Source organism: Caretta caretta, chromosome 4, assembly GCF_965140235.1.
Source record: "Caretta caretta isolate rCarCar2 chromosome 4, rCarCar1.hap1, whole genome shotgun sequence".
NCBI lineage: Eukaryota > Metazoa > Chordata > Testudines > Cheloniidae > Caretta > Caretta caretta.
The window spans coordinates 62,527,484-62,553,600 of NC_134209.1; the positions used below are offsets into that span (position 1 = coordinate 62,527,484).

A 26,117-nucleotide genomic window follows, 5' to 3' on the forward strand; every position below is an offset into this window, starting at 1 on the left:
CACAGAATGAAATACATTTACTGTGGGAGACAGCATGACCAGTTAAAGAAGTGCCCTATACATGGACAGCATTGCAAGGATTGTGGCAAGTTGAATCATTTTAGCAGTGTGCGCAAGAGCAGAAGCAGCTCTCAGAAAGATTCAGTCCAAGAGATGGATGGCTCATCAGATAGCGATGATAACATTTGAGTCCAAGAGCCAATAAGGTTCAGGCTGTTGGGACAGGAAAGCCACAAGGGATAATACCAAACGCTATGCATTCCACAATGGTAACAGGAAAATGCCATGTGCGATTTCAGCTGATAGTGGATTCCTCACTGTGAATTGTACTCAAACGCATCCATTACAAAGAGCAATCCCAATTGGATAACATACAATGAGAGCATAATGGAGTCTATAGGAAAATGTAACTTCAGAGTAACTAACCTGAAAAATAACAGATGTTTGTGGCGGTGGATGGTAAGTACCACAGACCCCTTTGGGGAATACGGCCATACAAGCTGTGGATCTGATCAGGGTGCAGCATCAGAATTTTATAGTTGCATCAAGAATCAAAAGGAGGCCCACCAATAATGGAGAAAATTTTAAAAGCATAGGGGATGTTTCCAAAGGCGATGGGTGCCTTGAAGGAAAGCTACAACTGAAAGTGGACCCCACAGTGGAGTTTGTGTGCTTACCATGAAGGAAAATTCCAGTGCAACTGTGTAAACCAGTATGCAAGGAGCTCTAAAGTTTGCAGAGCAAAGGTATCATAGCACCCTGTAGAAGCCAGTACAGGAGGAAGGAGCTTGTGGGTCGTAAAGAAGCCATCTGGCAACCTGTCTAGTATGCTGACAACCCTTGCATTTGGTCACTACAGAGGGCTGTGCATGTCAATGGCCATAAGTTCAACACCTGGATGTCTCAGAGAAGAATCACCCAAGCACTGGAAGGACTGCCTATGGTTGAAATAATTGCAGGATGATATCCTCATTGTAAGTGAAGGGAGTAATGATATAAAAGCTGAACAAGACCATGGCAGGAAATGACAAGCTTTTTTCCAGCAACACAAGGACAAGAACATAACACTCATTCCAGAAAAAGGTGACTCAAACAGTGTGAGGTGACATATGTCAAACATTTGCTCACAGCAGAGGGAGTGAAAGCAGATTCCAACAAGATCAAGGCAGTCAAGAGACAGGCCAGTTCCAGTGGGTGTGAAAGGGATACAGCGGTTCATAGGAACCAGAAATTTGCTGCCTCAGTTCTGTCCATACCTGGCTGCAGTAGTGGAACCCATACAACAGCTCACAAGGCAGGATGTTGAATGGGACTGGGAAAGTTCCCAACATCAAGCATGACACGCTGATCAATAATATAAGATGCCTCTGTCCTGAAGTACTACCATCCAGGAGGGTCACTGACACTCCAGCGTGATGCATTGGAGAAAGGATTGGGTGTAACTCGTCTGCAGGATAGCCGATAGCTTGTGCCAGCAAAGCCCTGTCAGATACTGAACAGAGGTAACACCTAGATAGAAAAAGAGCTTCTGGCTGTTGTATCTGAAGTGGAGCAATGTCATCAGTTTACCAGTGGCCAACCAGTAATCGTGCAATCAGACCACAAACCTGGAAAAAACTATCATGGCAAAGCCCCTTCTTAGTGTTACAAAGAGATTGCCACATATATTGATGCACCTCCACCTCTACCAGGTAGAGATCAGATATTGTCCAGGACTACTAGTATTAGCGGAGATCCTGAGCATGGCATATATATCCAGCATCAGCAAGTTTGGGGAAGGTAATCAGGATACGGAATTCATTAACATGCTGCACTATGTCCCACTTTCAACAGGAAAGCTGATGGAAATCACAGGCTACAGAAAAGGACATCCAACTCCAGGCAGTCAAGAGAACAAGAACCCAGAAAATAAAATCCAAGTGCCAGTAAAAGCCAAACTATATTTTCAAATTAAAGATGAGCTGAGCATGAAAGATGGAATCATATTTCAAGGACAGAGCTGTTGTCCCTGCATCATTATGTAAGAATGTCATGCAAAAAATACATGCCTCACACATTGGCACCAATAGCTGTCTTAGACAAACTCAAGAGTGTGTTTACTGGCCAGGAATAAGTACACACCTTCACTCTGTGACTGAAGGGTATGACACCTTCTGGTTATGTAATAACAGTCTTCCGAAAGAGACTGTCACCACGTGATCTGCCCACCTGACCAAGGGAAAAGTTAGGGCTTATTTACCTTTAATTTAAAGCAGTACTTCATTACAGTAGATTACTATCCAAATTTTTGGGAGGCAAAGTACCTGCCAGATACAAGAAGAAAGTCTGTGATTGGTGAACTGAAGGCCCATTTTGTGAGATATGGTGTTCTGGACACTGAATTCATCCACAACATACCCCAATTTACCTCAGAAAAATTCAAGGAATTTGCTTGCAAACGGAAATTTGACCACCACAACTCCTCCCCAGCATACCTACAGAGTAATGGTAAGATGAAATCATCTGTGCAAACAGCAAAGAGACTGTTACACAAGGCTGTTTCTTATGGTTCAGACCCCTTCTTAGCGTTTTTGGCACACAGGAATACTCCATCACAAGGGTGCCAAAACAGTCCAGTGCAGACACTGAAGAGGCAAAGGACCAAAATCCCGCTCTCAACAGGGGGAGATCTGTTGCAGCCAGAAGGATGGAGACACCACTGAGAGGAGATAGTCAACAATAATAGGAAACAGGTACTAGGGTTCAACCAGTCAGTCAAGGACCTACTGGCCCTGGAGGCAGGCACTCTTGTGAGGATCCAGCCATTAGAAACATACCAGAATGCGTGGACTAAAGGAGTCATGAGGTGCAATCACACCCAGGTCAAAGGAGGTGACTACACATGAGGGACAAGTGATTTAGAGGAACAGGAGACACTTATGAGCTTGCAGACACAAGACGCTGAGAGAGCCTACAGAGATCATTGCATAATGGTGAGAGAGAGAACCATCCAGAGGCCAACCCCACAGGCAGGGAGGGGACTTCACAGAGAGGTGGTTTGCTAGACTCAGACAGGTGACAGGGAGTCAGAGATAGGTCACTCCTGGTGTAGTTGTCTGTTGAGGAGACTAAACTATCTCAAAGACCATGGAATCAACTGAGTTTCTGGTAAAGATATAACTCCAATTTGGCTATGTTTTAGCAACTTCTCGCTGAAGGGACGGGGGTCGGAGTCTGGGCATCAGTTATGGACGGAGCAGTACACAAAGTTTAATAAAGTAACACTTGTTTAAGTTAATCTGCATTCAGCTTCCTTCTTTGCTAATGAAACAGAGGGTAGGAGAAAACAGCCAACCAATCAGCACAATACAGAGAAAGTCCAGTCAAAACTTTATAAGGTTATCTGAATATCCAGAGATCCCTGCTTTGACTGCTTCTACTTTTACCTGCTGGGATCTTTGGCAGGTTTCTCTGCAGTTTTCCCTCAAGGCCACATAGCAGGGGGAGGGGAGGCACCACCTGGGTCCTAATGACCCCAGATTTTGGGAGGTTTCCCATGCACAGTTTTGGGTCCTGAGGGGTGCTGGGACAGGGGATGGATGATCCTGGTTGGGCCCATATTTCCCCTCCCAGTGCAGCAGTCCCTGCTTTGGCTACTTCTGCTCCAGTCATCTTGTAATGGAGAGGTTTTTTTTCCTAATTATATGTTTTGCAATGTGTTTCTGGATACTGCTATTTAACTTCTATTTTCCATGCTCTTATCACCAAACAAGATTTTTCTAAATTTAATTCAAGTTTCCATTGTAAGATTGTATTTGATCATGGCCAGTGCATCAGGACTACATTAAAAAGTTGGTAAGGCAAAAGGAATCAGTTATGAAATTGAAGGGAGGGGAACAGAAGACAAACAAAAGAACACATGGTCTCTGTCTCTTGCTCTCTCTCACTCGCTGTCTCCCTCCTTACATTTCTTTGAATGCTCCAATGTCAGCTTAACCCAAAATGTCAACCCTGAACTGGCATTTTGGCAATTACATCAGAGTAAAGTAATTGTACATTTTATTTATTTGTTCTTTAAACTTAGAAAATAACACGAGGTGCCTGTCTGAACACCCTAGGTGCCTCTGACAAACACTTAAAAATACAATCAATCATAGAAAAACAACAACCCTATAACACACTACTAAGTAACCAGGCAGCACAAAAATAAAAATAATACCCCTTTTCCTCTAATCACCCCACACATATCTACTTTTTCAACAGCCCCCTAAGACTATATGACTTGCAGTGCACCATGAAAGTCAGCTGACAAACTATTTCAAACTTAGGTGGAAATGCATTCTAAAGGAAAGGCAATCTCACAGAGAACACCCTGCCAGAAGTCCCCTCTCTTTTATACCAAGGAGAGCCATTTCAAGAGCCTCTGCTAAGCTCCAATATGGAAGTAAGTCACAAGAAGAAGGAAGCCACTTAGGATCTTCTCTCTCAGATATTTATAGCTTTATAAGTCAATACCAACATCCTAAAAATCAACCTAGAAACCTACAGGCAGACATTGCAGGTCATGCTCACAGTCAGACACTCCACTAATCAAGCTGGGTGCTGTATTCTGCACTACTCTTAATTTCCCAATGGGTTTTAAGGTGCAGCACCCAGTAGAGCACATTACAGAGCTCTAGCCTTGAGGCACAAAAGGCATGAATTTGGACTTGTCTGCACATACTTTGTGTATTGATTTTAACTATGTTGGTTTAGAATCCAATACAGTTAGATAAGTGCAATCTCTACTGTGGACTCAGTTATACCAGTACATTTTTATTTACATAATGGTGTTTATACTGGTGTAACTGTTCACAGAAGAGGTTGCACTGATCTAACTATATCAATTTCTAAATCATTATAGATGAAGTGGTGTGAAAACTGTGTGTAAACTAGACCTTAGAGTAATGAAGTTTATGTTGAAAAGATCATAACCTCCTAACCAGAGACAAATGATAAAAAGCAACTTTGGCTACTGCTGAAGATGATCATCCAGTGACAACTGGGAATCCAACCAAACTCCCAGGCTGCAAACAAGAGAAAGTCATTTGTAGACAAACCTTTAGTGTGTGATAGCTAATTTTGGCCATATCTTATGGCTGCTTTCCCAGACCAATCAACTCTGTCTCATCTGGACTGGGCTTCAGCTAACCAATTATCTTGCATGCCCCAGTCTCCACAAGACAGTGTGAAAGGCATTCATTCGCTTGGTCTGAGTCAGAAGAGACAGAAGTATAGAAGTCAGAAGACACAAAAATGGGTGTCATGAGCACATTGAAGACACCCACAACCAATGCTTCTACATTAATTCTCTTAATGACCTCATATGCACATTGAGCGGGAGGACAAGATGAAACCAATCCTGCAGAACTCTCCATAAGAGACCCTTCAGGGCAGAAGAGTAATCGTCCAAGACCACCATCTAGGATCTCCTTAAAAAGTAAGAATGGAGCCACTCAGGAGCAAGATCACCAGCTCCTGCTGAGGTCCCAAATCAGTGAACACCACCTATAGAAGGCAACTGATAAATCTAACACTATCAGCCTAGATACTTGATTTTCATCCCTCACTAGGAAGGGAGCATCCACCAATACTGCAAGAGCAGTTTCTGTTCCATACATATTTTGGTTCTCAGATTAACAATGGTAAAGGAAATCTTGCTACTGTGAGAGTTATCCCATCACAACCTTCTAAATAATCTTTACTACCAGGAATATAACAGTCCAGATTGTCAGTATGAAGCAATTTATTGATCCTGGGATGCACCAGTGCCTAGAGCAAGTTCTTAAAGGAGATGTTGACAATCTCCACCACTGGCCTTTCCTAGCCAAGACAGACATGGATCAAGAACATAGTGAATAAAGTCAGGAATAAGCAATGTTAAAAAAGGCTTTAAACTTATTAACATAGGGGCTTCAAAAAAGAAAAAAAGATGGCTTGTGGGTAAGGCCCCAGAATAGGACTAAGGAAATCTGGATTCAATTTCCAGCTCTGCCCCAGATTTCCTGTGTGACGGTGAGCAAGTCCCTCTATCTGTAGAACAGGGAAAATAATACTTCCCCACTTCACAGGATGGGGAGATAAAGTAATTAATGTTTCTAAGGTATACAGTAGTTTGAAACTAAACAAGAAAAAGGGTGCGCTGCTATTGCAAATAGATCATGTATAAATGAGTAGGTTTAACTATTAATAAGTATTTGCTTTTTTTTAAGGCTCTACTTAGAATTACACTAGTTGTTTCTAAATGTTAACAGAATTTCTTGGAAAGAGCAGTGAGAGAGTCTTCTGTGCTCACATCTCAATCTGTTCATGCAAGGGCTGTGACCATGCCTTGCACAGGAAGAACAAGGGGATGGGAAGCTCTTCATACATTCTTCCTCCCATGAATCACTACAAAAGCCAGCTTCAATCTGGCCCTGCATATTTAGGGCACAATCCTGCTCCTGCTGAAGGCAAGAGCAAAAACTTCACACTGGAATCAGGCCTTACGCACAGTACAGTAAATCACATATTCACAAGACTGCACAACTACAGAATTTCTGCAGCCTTGGGTGCAAACTTTGGCATTTAATTTTTGATTTTGAGTACCATCTCCACTTTGGAGTCCTCAAAACCCTGTGGGTCAGTTCAGGTGACTAAATGTGTAATAGTGCCCCTATTTAGGGCTCAGTCCTGCATGTGCCAAAAGCCTCCCATGCTGACTGCTCTCAGCTTCCACTGAAGCCTATGTGGAGAGTATTCAACACTCTGTAGGAGTGGCCTTTTAGAGGCCTAGATATGAATACTGGGCTTCACTTCACATAAATCAGAATTAATGCTGTTTATCAAAATGAGAATGAGAAGACGCAAGACACACTGAAAGCCTGACAATTAATTTTGCCACTGTTTTAATTGAAACTTTGGGCCAGATATTGCAACTTCATCTGCAGAGATATCTACACTCATACAGAGCTCCATGAAAATGGGCGGAAATTCAGTGGGGTTCTGCATGGGTGCAATTGCAGGATCAAGGCTTCATCTGCTAAAATAAATATACAAGAGAGCTCACGTAAGTTTCTAGACTTTCTCGGTAAACAGCTGTTTGTGTTACTATGTACACCATATTATTTCAATTGTAAGCATGAAGAATTCATCAAAAATCAGATTTTCTTATTTCAGCAAGATATTTAAAGCCTGAAAACCAGAGAAGTCCCTTTTCTGATGATAAATCTTGTGAAATTGTGAGACTGTTACAAGCTTGGCTCATAAAAGATTAATATTTACTAACATGACATTAAGCATTTTTTAAAATTATCTACTAACTTATGAGTTACTTCTGTGAATTTGGATTTATATTTATGGTTCCTGAAAAGTCTCAATTTTTTTTCCAGATTATCTTTTTTAATATCTGTATATTACTGTTTTTAAGGCCAAATATACATATTTATTCTCATGTTTATATTCTTGTGACTTCACATTTTAGCTTATTTTTGCCTAGTTTCCTATCAATGTTTATTAGTACTTCACCTGGACACAATTTTCTGAAAATTTAGGTTAACAGGGCAGTAGCACATATGTAAATCAACATGGACAAGTCTAATCCTGCACCCTTTATGAACTACTGAATGGAACTAGGACTACTCATGTGAGGTAAAAGCCTGCTTATCATTATCATGGAAAAGGCTAGAAACTTTAGAACAAATTTTGCTGTTACGCCCATATAATCCATTGAACCCATTGTGATTCCCTCTGATAACTGATTATAGTAAAAAATGGCACCACCTCATTCAAAAGATATGCTCCCTGATTGTAATTAAAGCTATGTCTGCTTACTTTAATAAAAATCTTATTTCTGTTCCTATCTTTTACTGTTGTAAGCATTGCAGAGATAATGCAACTATGAAGGAAAGAGTTGAATTCTATGCCTTTTCACACATCAATAATAGAGCTGGTCAGAGAAACTCTGACAAAAAACCATATTCCATCAGAATATGTGGTTCCATCTAAATCTAAACACTTTGTGAAATCGAGTGATTTCACAGGAATTTTGTTTTGAAAGAAAGTCAGAAAAAAATTCTGACAACATCAAACATCAGGGTTTTGACATTTTTGGAACCAAGTATTTTTAAAACATCAAAATGAAACACAAAACAAAAAAGTTCTGAATTTTCCTTGTGGAGAATTTCTAAAATTTACTATTTTCATTCCAGTTCAGAATGAAGAGAAATTTCAAAACCTTTGCAAAACAGAATGTCTGTCCTACACATAGCAGTAATCGGCAATTGGTTATTAAATCAGTCACGTCTATGTAAACCCACTTAAGATAACTGGGATGCACAGGTGTCATGGGGGCATAATCAGAAGAGAGAGCAGGATGTAACAGAGAGCAGATTTTATCCTGTGGGATGTTTAGCAGTGGTTTTATGCAAAAAGGAAAGAATTCAGGTTTGTTTTTAGAATCGCAGGTAGCGTATATATAGTTTCAGCTTTTGACGTCATTCTGAGGTCAAAGCATGGTGCTGTAGCACCAGAAGTCTGAACTTAAAGGAGGAAAGAAAACAAAATATGGAAAGCCTAAGGTTCTCATCCTGCCATTACCTCCACATGGGCAGACTCCCACTGACATGCAAGGCTCATGCAGGCTCAGGAGTCTGCTTACACGGACACTAATCCACCTCCACTGTGGTGGCATGAACAGGTCTAATCAATCAATAGTGTCCAGGCCCTCCATGATGAGAAATAAGAGTTATAGCTAAGGAAACTAATTTTCTCTTTAACCAGTCTTCCGTGGTTTACTGTTTATCATCTCCCATCTGAATATGCAATTCCAAACACAGATTTTCAAAAATTCCTGGGAAATATATTGTAAGCAGGGTCTGACTGAGTTCTCCCCTGACATTAAGGGTATGTCTACACTACGGAATAAGGTCGAATTTATAGAAGTCGTTTTTTTAGAAATCGGTTTTATATATTCGAGTGTGTGTGTCCCCACAGAAAATGTTCTAAGTGCATTAAGTGAATTAACTCGGCGGAGTGCTTCCACAGTACCGAGGCTAGAGTCGACTTCCGGAGCGTTCACTGTGGATAGCTACCCCACAGCTCCCGCAGTCTCCGCTGCCCATTGGAATTCTGGGTTGAGATCCCAATGCCTGATGGGGCTAAAACATTGTTGCGGGTGGTTCTGGGTACATATCATCAGGCCCCCCTTCCCTCCCTCCCTCCATGAAAGCAAGGGCAGACAATCGTTTCGCGCCTTTTTTCCTGAGTTACCTATGCAGACGCCATACCACAGCAAGCATGGAGCCCGCTCAGGTAATCGTCACCGTATGTCTCCTGGGTGCTGGCAGACGTGGAACGGCATTGCTACACAGTAGCAGCAACCCATTGCCTTCTGGCAGCAGACGGTGCAGTACAACTGGTAGCCGTCCTCGTCGTGTCCGAGGTGCTCCTGGCCACGTCAGCTGGGAGCGCCTGGGCAGACATGGGCGCAGGGACTAAATTTAGAGTGACTTGACCAGGTCATTCTCTTTAGTCCTGCAGTCAGTCCTATTGAACTGTCTTATGGTGAGCAGGCAGGCGATACGGATTGCTAGCAGTCCTATTGTATCATCTTCTCCCGGGCAGGCAAGAGATGAGGATGGCTAGCAGTCCTACTGCACCATCTTCTGCTGAGCAGCCATGAGATGTGGATGGCATGCAGTCCTTCTGCACTGTCTGCTGCCAGCCAAAGATGTAAAACATAGATGGAGTGGATCAAAACAAGAAATAGACCAGATTTGTTTTGTACTCATTTGCCTCCTCCCCCGTCTAGGGGACTCATTCCTCTAGGTCACACTGCAGTCACTCACAGGGAAGGTGCAGCGAGGTAAATCTAGCCATGTATCAATCAGAGGCCAGGCTAACCTCCTTGTTCCAATAAGAACAATAACTTAGGTGCACCATTTCTTATTGGAACCCTCCATGAAGTCCTGCCTGAAATACTCCTTGATGTAAAGCCACCCCCTTTGTTGATTTTAGCTCCCTGAAGCCAACCCTGAAAGCTGTGTCGTCAGTCGCCCCTCCCTCCGTCAGAGCAACGGCAGACAATCGTTCCGTGCCTTTTTTCTGTGCGGATGCCATACCAACGCAAGCATGGAGGCTGCTCAGCTCACTTTGGCAATTAGGAGCACATTAAACACCACACGCATTATCCAGCAGTATATGCAGCACCAGAACCTGGCAAAGCGATACCGGGCGAGGAGGCGACGTCAGCGCGGTCACGTGAGTGATCAGGACACGGACACAGACCTCTCTGAAAGCATGGGCCCTGCCAATGCATGCATCATGGTGCTAATGGGGCAGGTTCATGCTGTGGAATGCTGATTCTGGGCTCGGGAAACAAGCACAGACTGGTGGGACCGCATAGTGTTGCAGGTCTGGGACGATTCCCAGTGGCTGCGAAACTTTCGCATGCGTAAGGGCACTTTCATGGAACTTTGTGACTTGCTTTCCCCTGCCCTGAGGTGCATGAATACCAAGATGAGAGCAGCCCTCACAGTTGAGAAGCGAGTGGCGATAGCCCTGTGGAAGCTTGCAACGCCAGACAGCTACCGGTCAGTTGGGAATCAATTTGGAGTGGGCAAATCTACTGTTGGGGCTGCTGTGATGCAAGTAGACCACGCAATCAAAGATCTGCTGATATCAAGGGTAGTGACCCTGGGAGATGTGCAGGTCATAGTGGATGGCTTTGCTGCAAGGGGATTCCCTAACTGTGGTGGGGCCATAGACGGAACCCATATCCCTATCTTGGCACCGGAGCACCAAGCCGGCGAGTACATAAACCGCAAGCGGTACTTTTCAATAGTACTGCAAGCTCTGGTGGATCACGAGGGACGTTTCACCAACATCAACGTGGGATGGCCGGGAAAGGTACATGACGCTCGCATCTTCAGGAACTCTGGTCTGTTTCAAAAGCTGCAGGAAGGGACTTTATTCCCAGACCAGAAAATAACTGTTGGGGATGTTGAAATGCCTATATGTATCATTGGGGACCCAGCCTACCCCTTAATGCCATGGCTCATGAAGCTGTACACAGGCAGCCTGGACAGTAGTCAGGAGCTGTTCAACTACAGGCTGAGCAAGTGCAGAATGGTGGTAGAATGTGCATTTGGACGTTTAAAGGTGCGCTGGCGCAGTTTACTGACTCGCTTAGACCTCAGCGAAACCAATATTCCCACTGTTATTACTGCTTGCTGTGTGCTCCACAATATCTGTGAGAGTAAGGGGGAGACGTTTATGGCGGGGTGGGAGGTTGAGGCAAATCGCCTGGCTGCTGGTTACACGCAGCCAGACACCAGGGCGGTTAGAAGAGCACAGGAGGGCGCGGTACACATCAGAGAAGCTTTGAAAACCAGTTTCATGACTGGCCAGGCTACAACGTGAAAGTTCTGTTTGTTTCTCCTTGATGAAACCCCCCGCCCCTTGGTTCACTCTACTTCCCTGTAAGCTAACCACCCTCCCCTCCTCCCTTCAATCACCGCTTGCAGAGGCAATAAAGTCATTGTTGCTTCATATTCATGCATTGTTTATTCATTCATCACACGAATAGGGGGATGACTACCAAGGTAGCCCAGGAGGGGTGGTGGAGGAGGGAAGGAAAATGCCACACAGCACTTTAAAAGTTTACAACTTTAAAATTTATTGAATGCCAGCCTTCTTTTTTTTGGGCAATCCTCTGTGGCGGAGTGGCTGGTTGGCCGGTGGCCCCCCCCACCATGTACTTGGGCGTCTGGGTGTGGAGGCTATGGAACTTGGGGAGGAGGGCGGTTGGTTACATAGGGGCTGTAGTGGCAGTCTGTGCTCCAGCTGCCTTTGCTGCAGCTCAACCATACACTGGAGCATACTGGTTTGGTCCTCCAGCAGCCTCAGCATTGAATCCTGCCTCCTCTCATCACGCTGCCGCCACATTTGAGCTTCAGCCCTGTCTTCAGCCCGCCACCTCTCCTCCCGGTCATTTTGTGCTTTCCTGCACTGTGACATTATTTGCCTCCATGCATTCGTCTGTGCTCTGTCAGTGTGGGAGGACAGCATGAGCTCGGAGAACATTTCATCTCGAGTGCGTTTTTTTTTTCTTTCTAAGCTTCACTAGCCTCTGGGAAGGAGAAGATCCTGTGATCATTGAAACACATGCAGCTGGTGGAGAAAAAAAAAAGGGACAGCGGTATTTAAAAAGACACATTTTATAAAACAGTGGCTACACTCTTTCAGGGTAAACCTTGCTGTTAACATTACATACATAGCACATGTGCTTTCGTTACAAGGTCGCATTTTGCCTCCCCCCACCTCGTGGCTACCCCCTCAACCCACCCCCCTCCCTGTGGCTAACAGCGGAGAACATTTCTGTTTAGCCACAGGCAAACAGCCCAGCAGGAATGGGCTCCTCTGAGTGTCTCCTGAAGAAAAGCACTCTATTTCAACCAGGTGACCATGAATTATATCTCACTCTCCTGAGGAGAACACAGAGAGATGAAGAACGGATGTTGTTTGAATGCCAGCAAACATACACTGCAATGCTTTGTTGTACAGTGATTCCCGAGTACGTGTTACTGGCCTGGAGTGGTAAAGTGTCCTACCATGAAGGACGCAATAAGGCTGCCCTCCCCAGAAACCTTTTGCAAAGGCTTTGGGAGTACATCCAGGAGAGCCGCGAATGCCAGGGCAAAGTAATCCTTTCACATGCTTGCTTTTAAACCATGTATAGTATTTTAAAAGGTACACTCACCGGAGGTCCCTTCTCCGCCTGCTGGGTCCAGGAGGCAGCCTTGGGTGGGTTCGGGGGGTACTGGCTCCAGGTCCAGGGTGAGAAACAGTTCCTGGCTGTCGGGAAAACCGGTTTCTCCGCTTGCTTGCTGTGAGCTATCTACAACCTCATCATCATCATCATCATCTTCGTCCCCAAAACCTGCTTCCATATTGCCTCCATCTCCATTGAAGGAGTCAAACAACATGGCTGGGGTAGTGGTGGCTGAATCCCCTAAAATGGCATGCAGCTCATCATAGAAGCGGCATGTTTGGGGCTCTAACCCGGAGCGGCCGTTCGCCTCTCTGGTTTTCTGGTAGGCTTGCCTCAGCTCCTTCAGTTTCAGGCGGCACTGCTTCGGGTCCCTGTTATGGCCTCTGTCCTTCATGCCCTGGGAGATTTTGACAAAGGTTTTGGCATTTCGAAAACTGGAACGGAGTTCTGATAGCACGGATTCCTCTCCCCATACAGCAATCAGATCCCGTACCTCCCGTTCGGTCCATGTTGGAGCTCTTTTGCGATTCTGGGACTCCATCATGGTCACCTCTGCTGCTGAGCTCTGCATGGTCACCTGCAGCTTGCCACGCTGGCCAAACAGGAAATGAGATTCAAAAGTTCGCGGTTCTTTTCCTGTCTACCTGGCCAGTGCATCTGACTTGAGAGTGCTGTCCAGAGCGGTCACAACGGAGCACTCTGGGATAGCTCCCAGAGGCCAATACCGTCAAATTGTGTCCACAGTACCCCAAATTCGAGCCGGCAAGGCCGATTTAAGCGCTAATCCACTTGTCAGGGGTGGAGTAAGGAAATCGATTTTAAAAGCCCTTTAAGTCGAAATAAAGGGCTTCATCGTGTGGACGGGTGCAGGTTTACATTGATTTAATGCTGCTAAATTCGACCTAAAGTCCTAGTGTAGACCAGGACTAAGTGATGAACTGAGGGAAGAGACTTTAGGAGCACACTATTTGCATGGACACACCTACTCTGCTGAGACCTTCAGCAGACAGAGCTGCATTGCCAAAGTGATCAATTTTGGCTGGTTTTGGGTTACAATTTATTTTAGTAACTCTTTCCTTAAGATTATTAGATCATTTTAACAATAGCTTTAATAAAAATGCTTGAAATTGAATGCATGGACAATGAAATTTGTTATCCTTATTGTATGAGTAAAGGGCAGAAGAACTGAAGCCCTCATTGAGGGGGTCACCCAAAAGTGAACCACATTCGCTGAGCCGGGGGTAGGAATGCCAAATCCAGTGAAGATGAGAGCAGGTAGGGACAGGTGTTTGTACCTGATAGAATCATAGAATATCAGGGTTGGAAGGGACCCCAGAAGGTCATCTAGTCCAACCCCCTGCTCGAAGCAGGACCAATTCCCATTTAAATCATCCCAGCCAGGGCTTTGTCAAGCCTGACCTTAAAAACCTCTAAGGAAGGAGATTCTACCACCTCCCTAGGTAATGCATTCCAGTGTTTCACCACCCTCTTAGTGAAAAAGTTTTTCCTAATATCCAATCTAAACCTCCCCCACTGCAACTTGAGACCATTACTCCTCGTTCTGTCATCTGCTACCATTGAGAACAGTCTAGAGCCATCCTCTTTGGAACCCCCTTTCAGGTAGTTGAAAGCAGCTATCAAATCCCCCCTCATTCTTCTCTTCTGCAGGCTAAACAATCCCAGCTCCCTCAGCCTCTCCTCATAACTCATGTGTTCCAGACCCCTAATCATTTTTGTTGCCCTTCGCTGGACTCTCTCCAATTTATCCACATCCTTCTTGAAGTGTGGGGCCCAAAACTGGACACAGTACTCCAGAATGATAGTGTGATTCTGCCTAACAAGACCTAGATACCATTTGACTTTCCTGTATCCCATGTTTAAAGACAAAGCTGACTGAACTCACTTGAGAGTCCTTGTTTCTGTTCAGTGATTATCAGAGCTGAATTTGTTGATAAGCAGATCTAGGGGCTAAGACTTAGACCTACCCTGGGGACAGTGTAGCGTTGCAGTGAAAGACAACGAAGAGACAAAAAGAAAAGGAGTACTTGTGGCACCTAGAGACTAACAAATTTATCTGAGCATAAGCTTTCGTGAGCTACAGCTCACTTCATCCTTACCTGATCACTCTCTTTACAGTGTGTATGGTAACACCCATTGTTTAATGTTCTCTGTGTATATAAATCTCCCCACTGTATTTTCCACTGAATGCATCCGATGAAGTGAGCTGTCGCTCACGAAAGCTTATGCTCAAATAAATTGGTTAGTCTCTAAGGTGCCACAAGTACACCTTTTCTTTTTGCGGATACAGACTAACATGGCTGCTACTCTGAAATGAAGAGACAGTTTTTCTGCTACCCAGAGATATCACTAAGAGCTGGGTTAAATGGTGCAACCTCAGAAGTGGCATCGCAGAAGTGCAGTGAGAAAAGCAGCAACAGCTGAGATAACAGCAGTAGTGAGCACCCTGTGGTGGAACCAGCGTTGAGTGGCGACATAGATAAGAGCTGCAATGAGCTAGTTGCAGAGACAATGGCAGTAAAGGTGGCATAGCTTGACCTCGCCTGGGTTCATCTCCTACCTCAGAGGACCCACCTCTGAACTCTGGGTCTTTGCTGACTGAGGACAACCACTGTGAGTGGGGTGCGGCAGAGGGGACAGGGAGTGGTACATTAAAGGAACATCCATCAGATTTTCACACTGCAAGGTCAGAAAGTGAGGCAAAGGACATTGCCAAACGTATTGTGGGGTGGGTATTTGCTTATGGTTACATGCTTCTGTACTGTGGTTATAGTGTTTTCTCAATTAATGCTTGGTTCCCTTTCAGTAATCAGTGCTTGTGAGTGGGGAAATATTGCCTCTTAGAGGTGGACAGGGGTGGTGTATAGTTTTCCCAGATCACTGGGTGGGGGCTTGAGCTGTTTTGCATTGTTAAAAGGAACCCCTAGATATTGAACCTGGCCCTTGTTGCTATTGACTCCACCTGGCAGGAAGGTTATATATATTAAAAACACTTCTGAGGACCCTAATCATAGGGCTCTACAGCAAAGTAATCCAGAGATGATTTAGGACCAGACTGAGCTCTAGCCCTACATGAAGCCTCTCTCCCTTGTGTCATTGCACAGGAGCAGAGGTGGATTTACAGTGAAACAGAGGGTGCCCTGGCATGGGCCCCCCCAATGACAGGGGCCCCTGGGCCAGGCAGCTGCGGGGGCAGAAGCTTGGTCCTACCAGCTCCTGGGGCTCCTGCTGCAGGCTCCGCCCCCACCAGCAGCCAACCTCTCCCCTCCCCCGCCTCTTCTCCACCTCCTCCCCCGAGCGTGCCGCATTTCCACCCCTTCCCCTTCCCTCCAGTGCTTCCCCCACTGCCGAACAGCTGTTTGCCAGTGCTCAGGTTGCTCTGGGAGGGACAGGCGGAGCCGCAGGGTGCTCAGGGGAGGAGGCAGAGAAGAGGCGGGGGCGGGGCCTTGGGGAAGGAGGTGGAATCGGGGCAGGGCGGAGCAGAGGTGGGACCCCGGACTCCCCCTGCACATACCTCCCCCCCCAGCCCCCTGCCATGAGCCGCTCAAGGAAGGAGACTGGGAGCACCCCAAGACCCCACACCGCCAGTCCCCTGTCCTGACTCCTGCACCCTCCTGCGCTCCCTGACTCCTGCACCCCCACCCTGAGCACCAAACGGGAGCTCCTGAACCCCCCACATTCCCACCTACACCCCACGCACCAAATGGGAGCTGCCCCAGGTAAGCGTTCCACACCCCAACCTCCTGGCCCAACCCTGAGCCCCCTTCCTCATTCTAGCTCCTGGCCAGGCCCTACATGCCAACCCCCAGCTCACTCCTGCATCCTAACTCTCTGCCAGACCTTGCACCCTCAGCCCTGAGTCCTGCACCCCCCTCATACCCACCCAGCCCCCTGACTCCTGCACCCCCTCATACATCCCCAGCCTTGACTCCTGCATCCCCTCAAACATCCCCAGCCACCTGCCCTTCCTGAGTCCTGCACCCCCCATATTCCCAGCCCCCTGCCCACCCTGACTCCTGCACACACACACACATATCCCCATCTTCATCCCTCGCACCAAACGGGAGCTGCCCCAGGTAAGCACTCCACACCCCAACCTCCTGTCCCAGCCCTGAGCCCCCTCCCGCACCATAAGTCCTGGCCAGACCCTGCACCCCAATGCTTTTTTACATTTTTTTTAATAAAGCACTCTTATCTAAAGCGCTTTACAATCGTTAGCTAATGGTACAAACAATATTTGGAAAGACCATTACGTGGTCCACCGATACCCTCAGCAATTTTCAAGTGGTCTGTGGAAAAATAAGTTAGACTACAAAAACAATCAGGGTACCTCACTTTATTTTCATTTACTTCCTATTACTTATAGGAGGAGGATGAAGAAAAAAAGAATAAAAACGGGGTGAAGGGGAAGGAGAGGAACTAAGAGAGAATGTTCTTTTTCTTGGCTGAGTTCCAAGGAGGGATCCCAAAAATGAAGCTGAGCACAGGGCCACAGGAACTCTCTGCCACGTACAGGAGCTGGGCCCAACAAGAGTCCAGGATAGCACCTCCAGTTACTATAATCATGATTTGAGTTATGTAAACATAATTATCAGGTTACACACCCAGTTGTATCAATTAGCTAATAAGTTAATATTAATGAAAACGCCATACAAATACATACACATATAGCTCAGGGATGGGTGGGATGTTGCCATTTCCCTGCCTCTGATAGGGTTCATCCACTCTCAACATTGTTAAACAATACCTACCAGAGGAATCTCATCTCTGGAATGCTCTAAAATGACACCTGAAGAGTAATTTTTTGACTTTGCAATCCAGATTGCAGCAGGAGTCAGGTATTTTAAAAAAATACCTAGGAGAAGATACTTTCCTTACAAGCTCTTTATCCCTTTCATCATCCTTTTCAAATTACACCCACTGAACACTTTGCTGTACTATCAACATATTAAGTATATTTTTCAGGAACAAAATATAAATATTTCCAGTGAAGTAAACATAATATAAACTCATTTGCCAAGTGCTTTTGTCTCCTCCCTGACTTATGATTGAGCTTTTTTTTAAATGAAAAAAATAAATGAGATTTTCTATTTCCTCACCCTCCTCTCTCAAGCCCATGTACCTGTGTGATTTATCATGGACTGAGAGGCAACACTGAAGACAAAGACTAAATCAGACTCCATACCTAACTGTGAAAGAACCTTGTTGAAATATGAGGAGCTGATCTCTATATAAATATTAGTTATTACATTGTTTTCCTAACTTTGAACCCATATCAGATGTAATTGCATAGGGCAGTTATTTTATCTGGGAGTGGAGTTACACAATCAGGTTGGACTATGTTGCAATGAATCACCTCCACTTTGGCCCTAACACACTTTTCTACCCTTAACATGCACACATACCTGCTTCAGAGACACAACATGCCTTAGGTTGGATAGGAACCAAAAAGGCTCAGAGCAAAAAGAGTCCAGCATGTCGAACAGGCACTGCTACACAGTGAAACCTGCTTACTCATTGATAGCAGACTGTGTGTACAGTGCTCTAGGCTAGGGGATACTTCAAGAGTAGTCATGTCAACAAACAGGATTGAGCCCATAATGTCTGATTCACTGGAGACTCCATAAATAAATACTTCCAAGCTTCCTTGACACAATGAACTGAGTGTACAAAAGTCATCACTTTTGCTTATAGAAGTTATTTATAAAAGCAGGTGAAAAACTTTATCTGGCTTTGTAATGAAATTATCCCATTAAACCACAGACACTATAGGCCTGTGCCTAGGGGCCCAGCTCCTGGTGACTACAACACAGAGAGTCTTCATTATTAAAAAAGTAAGTTTCTAACTTCATGATTGTAAAGCAAAGTATGTAAAGAAGACATGATGAAGGGTTCATGCAGGGTTCATGCACCTAAAAACATTCAGGGCACACCCTGAGTGTTGTGTAGGAGCAGTGCACACACTGCTCCTTCCAAGGACATGGACCATGGGAAATCGCCCAGAGGACATGAACCATGGGAAGCTTCCTTGGACTGGGCTCAAGGCCTGAGAGCAAGGACTGTAGTAGATAGAGGCTGGTAAATAAGAATATTAATCAAAGTCATATTATTCCCTTTGTTGTTTCCTTTTGCGGTTGGAGTATGTAATGCGCAGGGGGGAGAGAAATAAAAGAGAGGGTGGAAAGCTGACAGGCAGCAGCCTGCTTGCTTGCTTAAAGCCTTGTTCTGTCTTGTATTTGAACCACAACAACATGAACTGGGCATAAGTGATGAGTGACACCTGTCTTCACTGCACTGTGATCCACATTTGAGTTAACTTCTCTCAAGTTAGCCTAGCTTAAAGAAGAGCAGTCACACTGGAATGCAAGACTCAAGCTGCCCAGAGTGACTGTATTAACAGCACAGAGTGGTTGAGTCCCCCCATATTACTAGCTCAAACAGCAGCAGCACTTAGGCGTCACTTTACTCCATACTCTCTGATGGGCCACAGCGAGCTCAAAGCACTTCTGAGCTAGAGATTTTGTGTGTGCGCATAGGAGTCAGGTTAGGTACAACACAAATACTAACACTGCAGACCACCAGTGGAACAATTGCTCTGAGGGATGTACAGTACACTCAGTATCTGTATGGGGAAATAATTGCAAGACCATGGGTATGTCTGTGTGATGTTTTTGCCGGGGACAGAACAGGAATGGAGTCTTAGAACTTTTAGTAAGTAATCTAGCTAGGTATGTGTTAGATTATGATTTCTTTAAATGGCTGAGAAAATAGCTGTGCTGAATAGAATGACTATTCCTGTCTGTGTGTCTTTTTTGTAACTTAAGGTTTTGCTTAGAGGGATTCTCTATGTTTTGAATCTAATTACCCTGTAAGGTATTTACCATCCTGATTTTACAGAGGTGATTCTTTTTTACTTTTTCTTCTATTAAAATTCTTCTTTTAAGAAACTGAATGCTTTTTTCATTGTTCTTAAGATTCAAGGGTTTGGGTCTGTGGTCACCTATGCAAATTGGTGAGGATTTTTATCAAACCTTCCCCAGAAAAAAGGGGGTAAGATTTGGGAGGATTTTGGGGGGAAAGATGTTTCCAAACAAACTCTTTCCTAATAATAATAATAATACCAGTGTTAGACAGCGAAAGTCCAAGGGCAAAGGGTAAAATAGTTTGTACCTTGGGGAAGTTTTAACCTAAGCTGGTAAAAGTAAGCTTAGGAGGTTTTCATGCAGGGCCCCACATCTGTACCCTAGCGTTCAGAGTGGGGAAGGAACCTTGACAACAGTGTTAGACACTAACACAAGATCCTGCTGCCCAAGAATCAGCAAGTAAAACAGACTAGATCAGTTTCAGTGTCCCAGATGAATAAAATATAAAGATCAATTTTTAAAAATCATCATAATAGTTAGATATATAAAAGTCTTACCATATCACCAACTCCATTCCTGTTCTTAGCATTTTAATATCAGGGTGTTGTTAATAATATTGACAAGAATTTTCTTAAATATAATTTTCACCTAAAAGTATGATCCAGGACCCTAACCTGCAAAACACTTATGTAGACGTTTAACTTTACTCACTTGGGTCCTGATCCTGCAAAGAGTTACAATCATGCTTAAACTTTATGTACTGTAGTCCCACTGACTTCAATTTTGTGTTTTAATTGAAACATTCTCTTGCTGTGTTTATTTCAATGGACTGCACACGGTGCACAAATTTAAGCACATTTTAGTCTTCACAGAATTAGGATCTTGAGTAGTCCCACCTGTAAAACTGGTCATGTGAGTAAATTTGCATACCTGCATAAATATTTGCAAGATAAGGTTCTAAAACACAGAAGGCTGGATCCTGAAGCATTGAAGTCAACAGAAGTTTTGCAATTGATTAGTGGGAGCAGGACTGGGCTATGACCCCACTATAAAATGGGGGATCTCTCTACTGACTTCCATTTATACTAGTTTAAGTGAGGATAATCAGTTCCAGATAATTCAGTGCAGACTGTGCAATACAAACATTTCCTAAACAGCTACTGGTTAGGAGCTACCTTCCTGTGTGGTCTCTTAAACAGTTTTTTTTTCTTAGCCTTAATTTGAGGACAATAATTAACCAGTATACAGCCTCTTATTCTGGGAAATGTGAATAGTTCTTAACAGGGTGAGATTATTATAAATTGTAACACCTCAGAAATCCTGTGTGTAACCCTTACCATCCCAAGTATGTAGGGATGTGATAATTATAAAGGTGGAAGGTAGTAAGACATAAAGGCTTGATTTTTCAGAAGTGCTGAACCCCCCATGAAGTCAATGGGAACTGAAGGTGCTCAGCACCTCTGAATACCAGGCCGGAGGTAGCTCCTGCCCCGGACAGCAGCAGATCACAGCCAATGGATTAAAACAGCATTTTAATCTGAAATGCTACTTCGTGCCCCAAGACATTTTTGAAGCATCAGCTGCCTGCTACCGAAGGTTTCCGCGTGGGTGCCCGGAGTAGCCCCAGGACCGCTACTGTTCACCCGGCCCGGGGCAGTGTCAGCAGCCCGGGGAGGACAGAGCGACACCTGCGGCTCCCTCCTGCCCCAGTGCAGCGAGGGGCCGGGCTGGGGGCCCGGGGTTGTGGCCGGCAGCCCCCAGCGGGGAGGGGAGCTGAGCAGGTGCAGAAGGCGGCGGCCGTTGGGAGGTGACTCCCCCGGCACCTGAGGGGGACCCCGGCGCGAGGGCGGCGGTTGGCAGCCCCGAGGGCTCGCGCCCCGGCGGCTCTCACCTCCGCTCCTGCTCCAGGCGGTGAAGCAGACAAAGGAGAAGGCGGCGCTGAGGCACAGAAATGTCACGATGCTGCCGGGCTTGAGCCTCATCTCCCCGCATGCCCCAGCCGCAGCCGCAGCCTCTCCTCCAGCGACCCTGCGCCCGCGCTGGCCCCGCGGCTCCCAGCGCTCCCCCTGACCGCCCGCGCAGGCTCGGCCGCCCGCGGCCACGCCCGCCCCGGCAAGTCTGCCCTCCTTGAACTCGCCCCGTCGGCGGCGCCCACCTGGCAGGGCACCGCCGCCCCCGCTCTCTAGCGCGCTCCCCCTGGCGGCGCTGCTGCGGCAGCCGCCCCGCTTCCTCCAGCCCCTCGCGTCTCTCGGGAGCCCCCAGCCGCGCCCTGTTCTGCTCCGACGGGCTCGGGGGCCGGCGAGGGACAGCGCTCCTCCTCTCCCCGCCCCTCTGCAGCTAGCAAGGCTGCAATTCCACCTCCCGCCCTGCCCCATGGCCAGGCACTCGCTAGCGGCCCTAGCTTCCCAGTGCTATGCCGCGTCACCAGGCTTGCTCCCGCCTCCCCGGCTGCGCTTCTCCAACTCGGGAGCGCAAGAGGCCGCGGAGCCGGTCAGCGCTGTCCTGGAGGAGGAAGCGTACAGTCAGCCCGCGAGATCAGTGTGGGCTCCCCCGCGCCTGGTCCCTATTTACTGCATCGGAGAGCTGTATTCTTCCGTGCGAACCAGGATCTCCCTCACACCACAAAAGGGACAGGTGTCAGGGGTAGGAATGAACCACGCCACCTACACAACCATGCTCACGGCTCCCAAAGGAGACAAAATAGTATCTTTTATTGGCCCAGCTGCTGTTGGTGGGAGAGACAAGCTTTCCAGCCACACACAGCTCTTCTTCAGGTAGCTGGAAAGCTTGTCTCTCTCACCAACAGAAGTTGGGCCAATAAAAGATACCTTGTCTCTCTAATATCTAATATCTCTCTAATATCTAACCCTGGAGTTGACAGGGCTATAACACCACTGCATATAAACTCCCAAAGAGGCAAGTATTGGACAAGTACTAACCTGACTATTCACTCAACTGCAGAAACCCTGTCATCTTCCCCAAGCTCTGCTGACAAATTCCTGGGACTTGAACCCCATCCTAGCTGCAGAAACTCTCTCCACAATCTCCCACTGACACAAGTGCCTGGTCCAAATCTCTTCCCCACTACAGAAACCTTCATGACCTGAAGGAGTACTTTTCGCACCTTAGAGACTAACCAATTTATTTGAGCATAATCACGAAAGCTTATGCTCAAATAAATTGGTTAGTCTCTAAGGTGCCACAAGTCCTCCTTTTCTTTTTGGGAATACAGACTGACACGGCTGTTACTCTGAAACCTTCATGACCTGGTACATTTATTTAAATGTGTGATGTTTGCCACACAAGTCAAAATACCATAATTGTTACCCAGCCCTCTACAAACACATAGAAAATATCAATACCGCTATTGTATTTGGATTTGAATGAACAATCCTTATCTCATGTTAAAAATATGCTTACCACTGTCCATAAGTGCACCAGAACTCTAACGTTCTCTCTCTCTCTTTTTTTTAAAGGAAAATTAGGTACACAAAACTGGGTTAATGAATTAGAATTTAAAGGTCTAGACACATCAGTGACATTTCTCCCCATCTAACTCAGTTCTCTTACAACATATGCACAAATATTAAGATATACGTTTACCTCTATCCGTATGCGCAAACCCTTCTGTCATTGTACAGTGCCCAGCACACAAACACATAAGAGAACTGCCCAAAATCTTTATCTATATGTACTTATAATACGGCCAAGTTAGAGGGGCAATGGGAACCTTAAATTTGGAGCTTCCCAGTTTTCACTGAGACTTTAAATTTTAATTGAACCATGTTAGTTTAAGTCTAATTTCTATAGTGAGAAAGGCCCCTCCTAATCTTCCTTTGCACCTTAAGAATGGGCGATCTTACCCCTCACATGGCTTTGACAACTCTATTTTCACCAGTTACTCCCAAATCTCTCTCTCCACTCTGGATCAGTCTTCTGCAGTCCAATCCCAGATCTTTGCCTGTCTTTCTTACCAGAGGCGGATTTACAATGAAACACACAGTGCCCTGGCACGGGGCTCCCCAACTACAGGGGGCCCAAGGGCTAGGGAGCCCAGCACCATCCAGCACCCCCTGCAGGGGGACCACGATGGGGCAGAAGCTTTGGGGGAGAGCAGGGAGGGAGCCGTTTGAGAGCTGTGCTGGAGGCACAGTGTGCGGTACATTCTCCCAGCTGGTGAGCTGGGCTCCGGCTGCCTCCCAGGGCTTCTGCTGCTGGCTCGTGCTGGCGGCCAGGTGAGGCAGGCAGGTGAGGGGCCAGCTGGGGGCATGCTGTAGGGGAGGCGGCTGCACTCCCCTGGTGGGGTGTCCGTCTGCACCTGTCCTGCTGCCCTGCTCCTCTGGACGCCAGGCAGTGCAGGTGCAGTCCCTGGCGTGCACTGCTGCTGGCAGCTCCTGGAAAAAGGCCAGAGGAAGGGAGCAACAGGCCAGCAGAGTCTCAGCTCTCACATGCTGCTGCCACCACAGCTCCCTTTGGCAGCGAACAGGAGTAGCAGTAGGGCAGGGACAGGTCCACCAGCCAGCCAGGTAAGGTAACCCAGCGGCCACGACTGGGACTGCCCCAGCCCTGAGCCCTTCCGCCCCGCGCACTTCCCCCTACACACCACACATACCCCCCAGCCACCTGCCCTGACTCCTGCACCCACACACACCCAGCCTCACCCACATCCCCTTCCCTGAATCCTGCAGCCCCTCATTCCCACCCCCACCCTGAGCATCAAGCAGGAGCTTCTGCATGCCCCCCATCCCCACCTGCACCCCTAGCACCAAACAGAAGCTGCCCCAGGTAAGTGCTCCACACCCCAACCCTCTGCCCCAGCCCTGAGCCCCCTTCCACACCCTAACTCCTGGCCAGACCCTGCACCCCAACCTGCTCCTGCACCCTAACTCTCTCCCAGGCCCCACACCCCAACCCTGAGCCCTCTTCCACATCTTAACTCCTGGCCAGACCCTGCACCCTAACCCCAACCCCACTGCTGCACCCTAACTCCCTCCCAGACCCCACATCCCAACACTGAGCCTCCTCCCACATTCTAACTCCTGGCCAGACCCCGCACCCAATGTTTTTTTATGTTTTTGTTTTGTTTTTGTTTTTTTATAAAGTGCGCTTATCCAAAGCACTTTACAATAGTTAGCTAACAGTACAAACAATATTTGGAAAGATCATTAAGTGATCCGCTGAGACCCTTAGAAATTTTCAAGTGGTCTGTGGAAAAATAAGTTAGAATACAAAAACAATCAAGGTACCTCACTTTATTTTCATTTACTTTCTATTACTTATAATAGGAGGAGGATGAAGAAAAAAAGAATGAAAAACAGGGATGGGGGAGATAAGAGAGAATGTTCTTTTTCTTGGCTGCGGGGTGGGGTAGCAAAAATGAAGCTGAGCACAGGGCCCCACTAACTGTAAATCCACCACTGTTTCTTACATTTCTATTTAAACTCAGTATAGCAAAAAGTGAGCTCCTGATTATCTGTCCCCTGCCAAGGTATCCCCTTTCACTCTTTTACTTTGTCATTGTGGGCCACACAAACATCCCCCTAGTTAATCAGGCCTATAACCTGTGTCTTATTGACTCTGCCCTCTCATTAGATCAACATCCCAGGCTGTGTCTATATCTTCCTGCTTCTTCCTACACAAGATTTCAAAGAAGCCTTTTGCCTCTAATTGCAACACCAAAACTTTCCTCCAGGCCATTTCACACTGTGACTACTAGTACAATCTTGTCCTGTTCAGGTCTATTTGGTTGTTAAGATAATTTATGTGCCCTGTTCTTACAACATCCTACTCCTCAACAACCCTGCTTTGAGTCCTTCCCCTCTTATTTCACCATATCAAATACAAGCTTCTCAAGTGCGAGCCACAAAGGTACTACTGCAATCCACAAAACTCCCACTTGGCTGCCACCTAATCCTGTAGGAACCTAAATTCACTCAGTGCCTACATTTCTGCAGTAAAAGTTCCCTAGGTACCTATGTTTCTGCCTCTGACCATGTGCACTGCTGCTTCCCTCTAGGCACCTGGACACTTATGTCCCACCCCGAGCCCTAGAGCAATTTACAAACTAGGGAAGACAGGCATTTGGCTGCTTAACTCACCTGCAAGGGACTGATCCAGTAGGTGTGCTCAGAGGCCAGGTCAGGCCCCTCAAGCAAGCTTACACAAACCAGCTGGGGAAGGGTGGAAGAAGGATCAGGTCCTCCCTTATAAAACTAGCCTAGGAGCTAGGGTACTTCACTTAGGATGTGACATCTCCCACCCTGATTCAAGGCCCTCCTCCTGAGGGAGAGAAGGGATTTGTACAGGGATTGGCCACCTCTCGGGCAATTGCTCTACCCATTAGGCTACAGAGTGATTCTAACACTTTCAGTTGCCCAACTAATATTTATTAAATAATTTAATTAAAGTGGAACAATTTCAATATGACAGACTAAGGGAGACCCACATTAGAATATTCCATAGCCTAG

General features: G+C 46.3%; 1 protein-coding gene across 5 annotated transcripts in view; it reads right to left on the bottom strand.

Moving 5' to 3' along the window:
• The window catches only part of MGAT4D (MGAT4 family member D), a 126,245-nt gene extending 104,452 nt beyond the window's left edge, over window positions 1–21,793 (bottom strand). For 3 of the 5 annotated variants that reach the window (XM_075127695.1, XM_075127693.1, XM_075127696.1), the window contains exon 1: window positions 21,542–21,631. Coding sequence is in view for 1 of the 5 variants with exons in the window: in XM_075127697.1 (XP_074983798.1) it covers window positions 21,542–21,632 (91 nt within the window). In the remaining 4 variants the exon portion in view is untranslated. Of the gene's footprint in view, window positions 1–21,541 lie in introns of all 5 variants that reach the window. The other 2 variants (XM_075127697.1, XM_075127694.1) reach the window with 2 other exon arrangements.
• Between the last annotated feature and the right edge of the window lie 4,324 nt (window positions 21,794–26,117).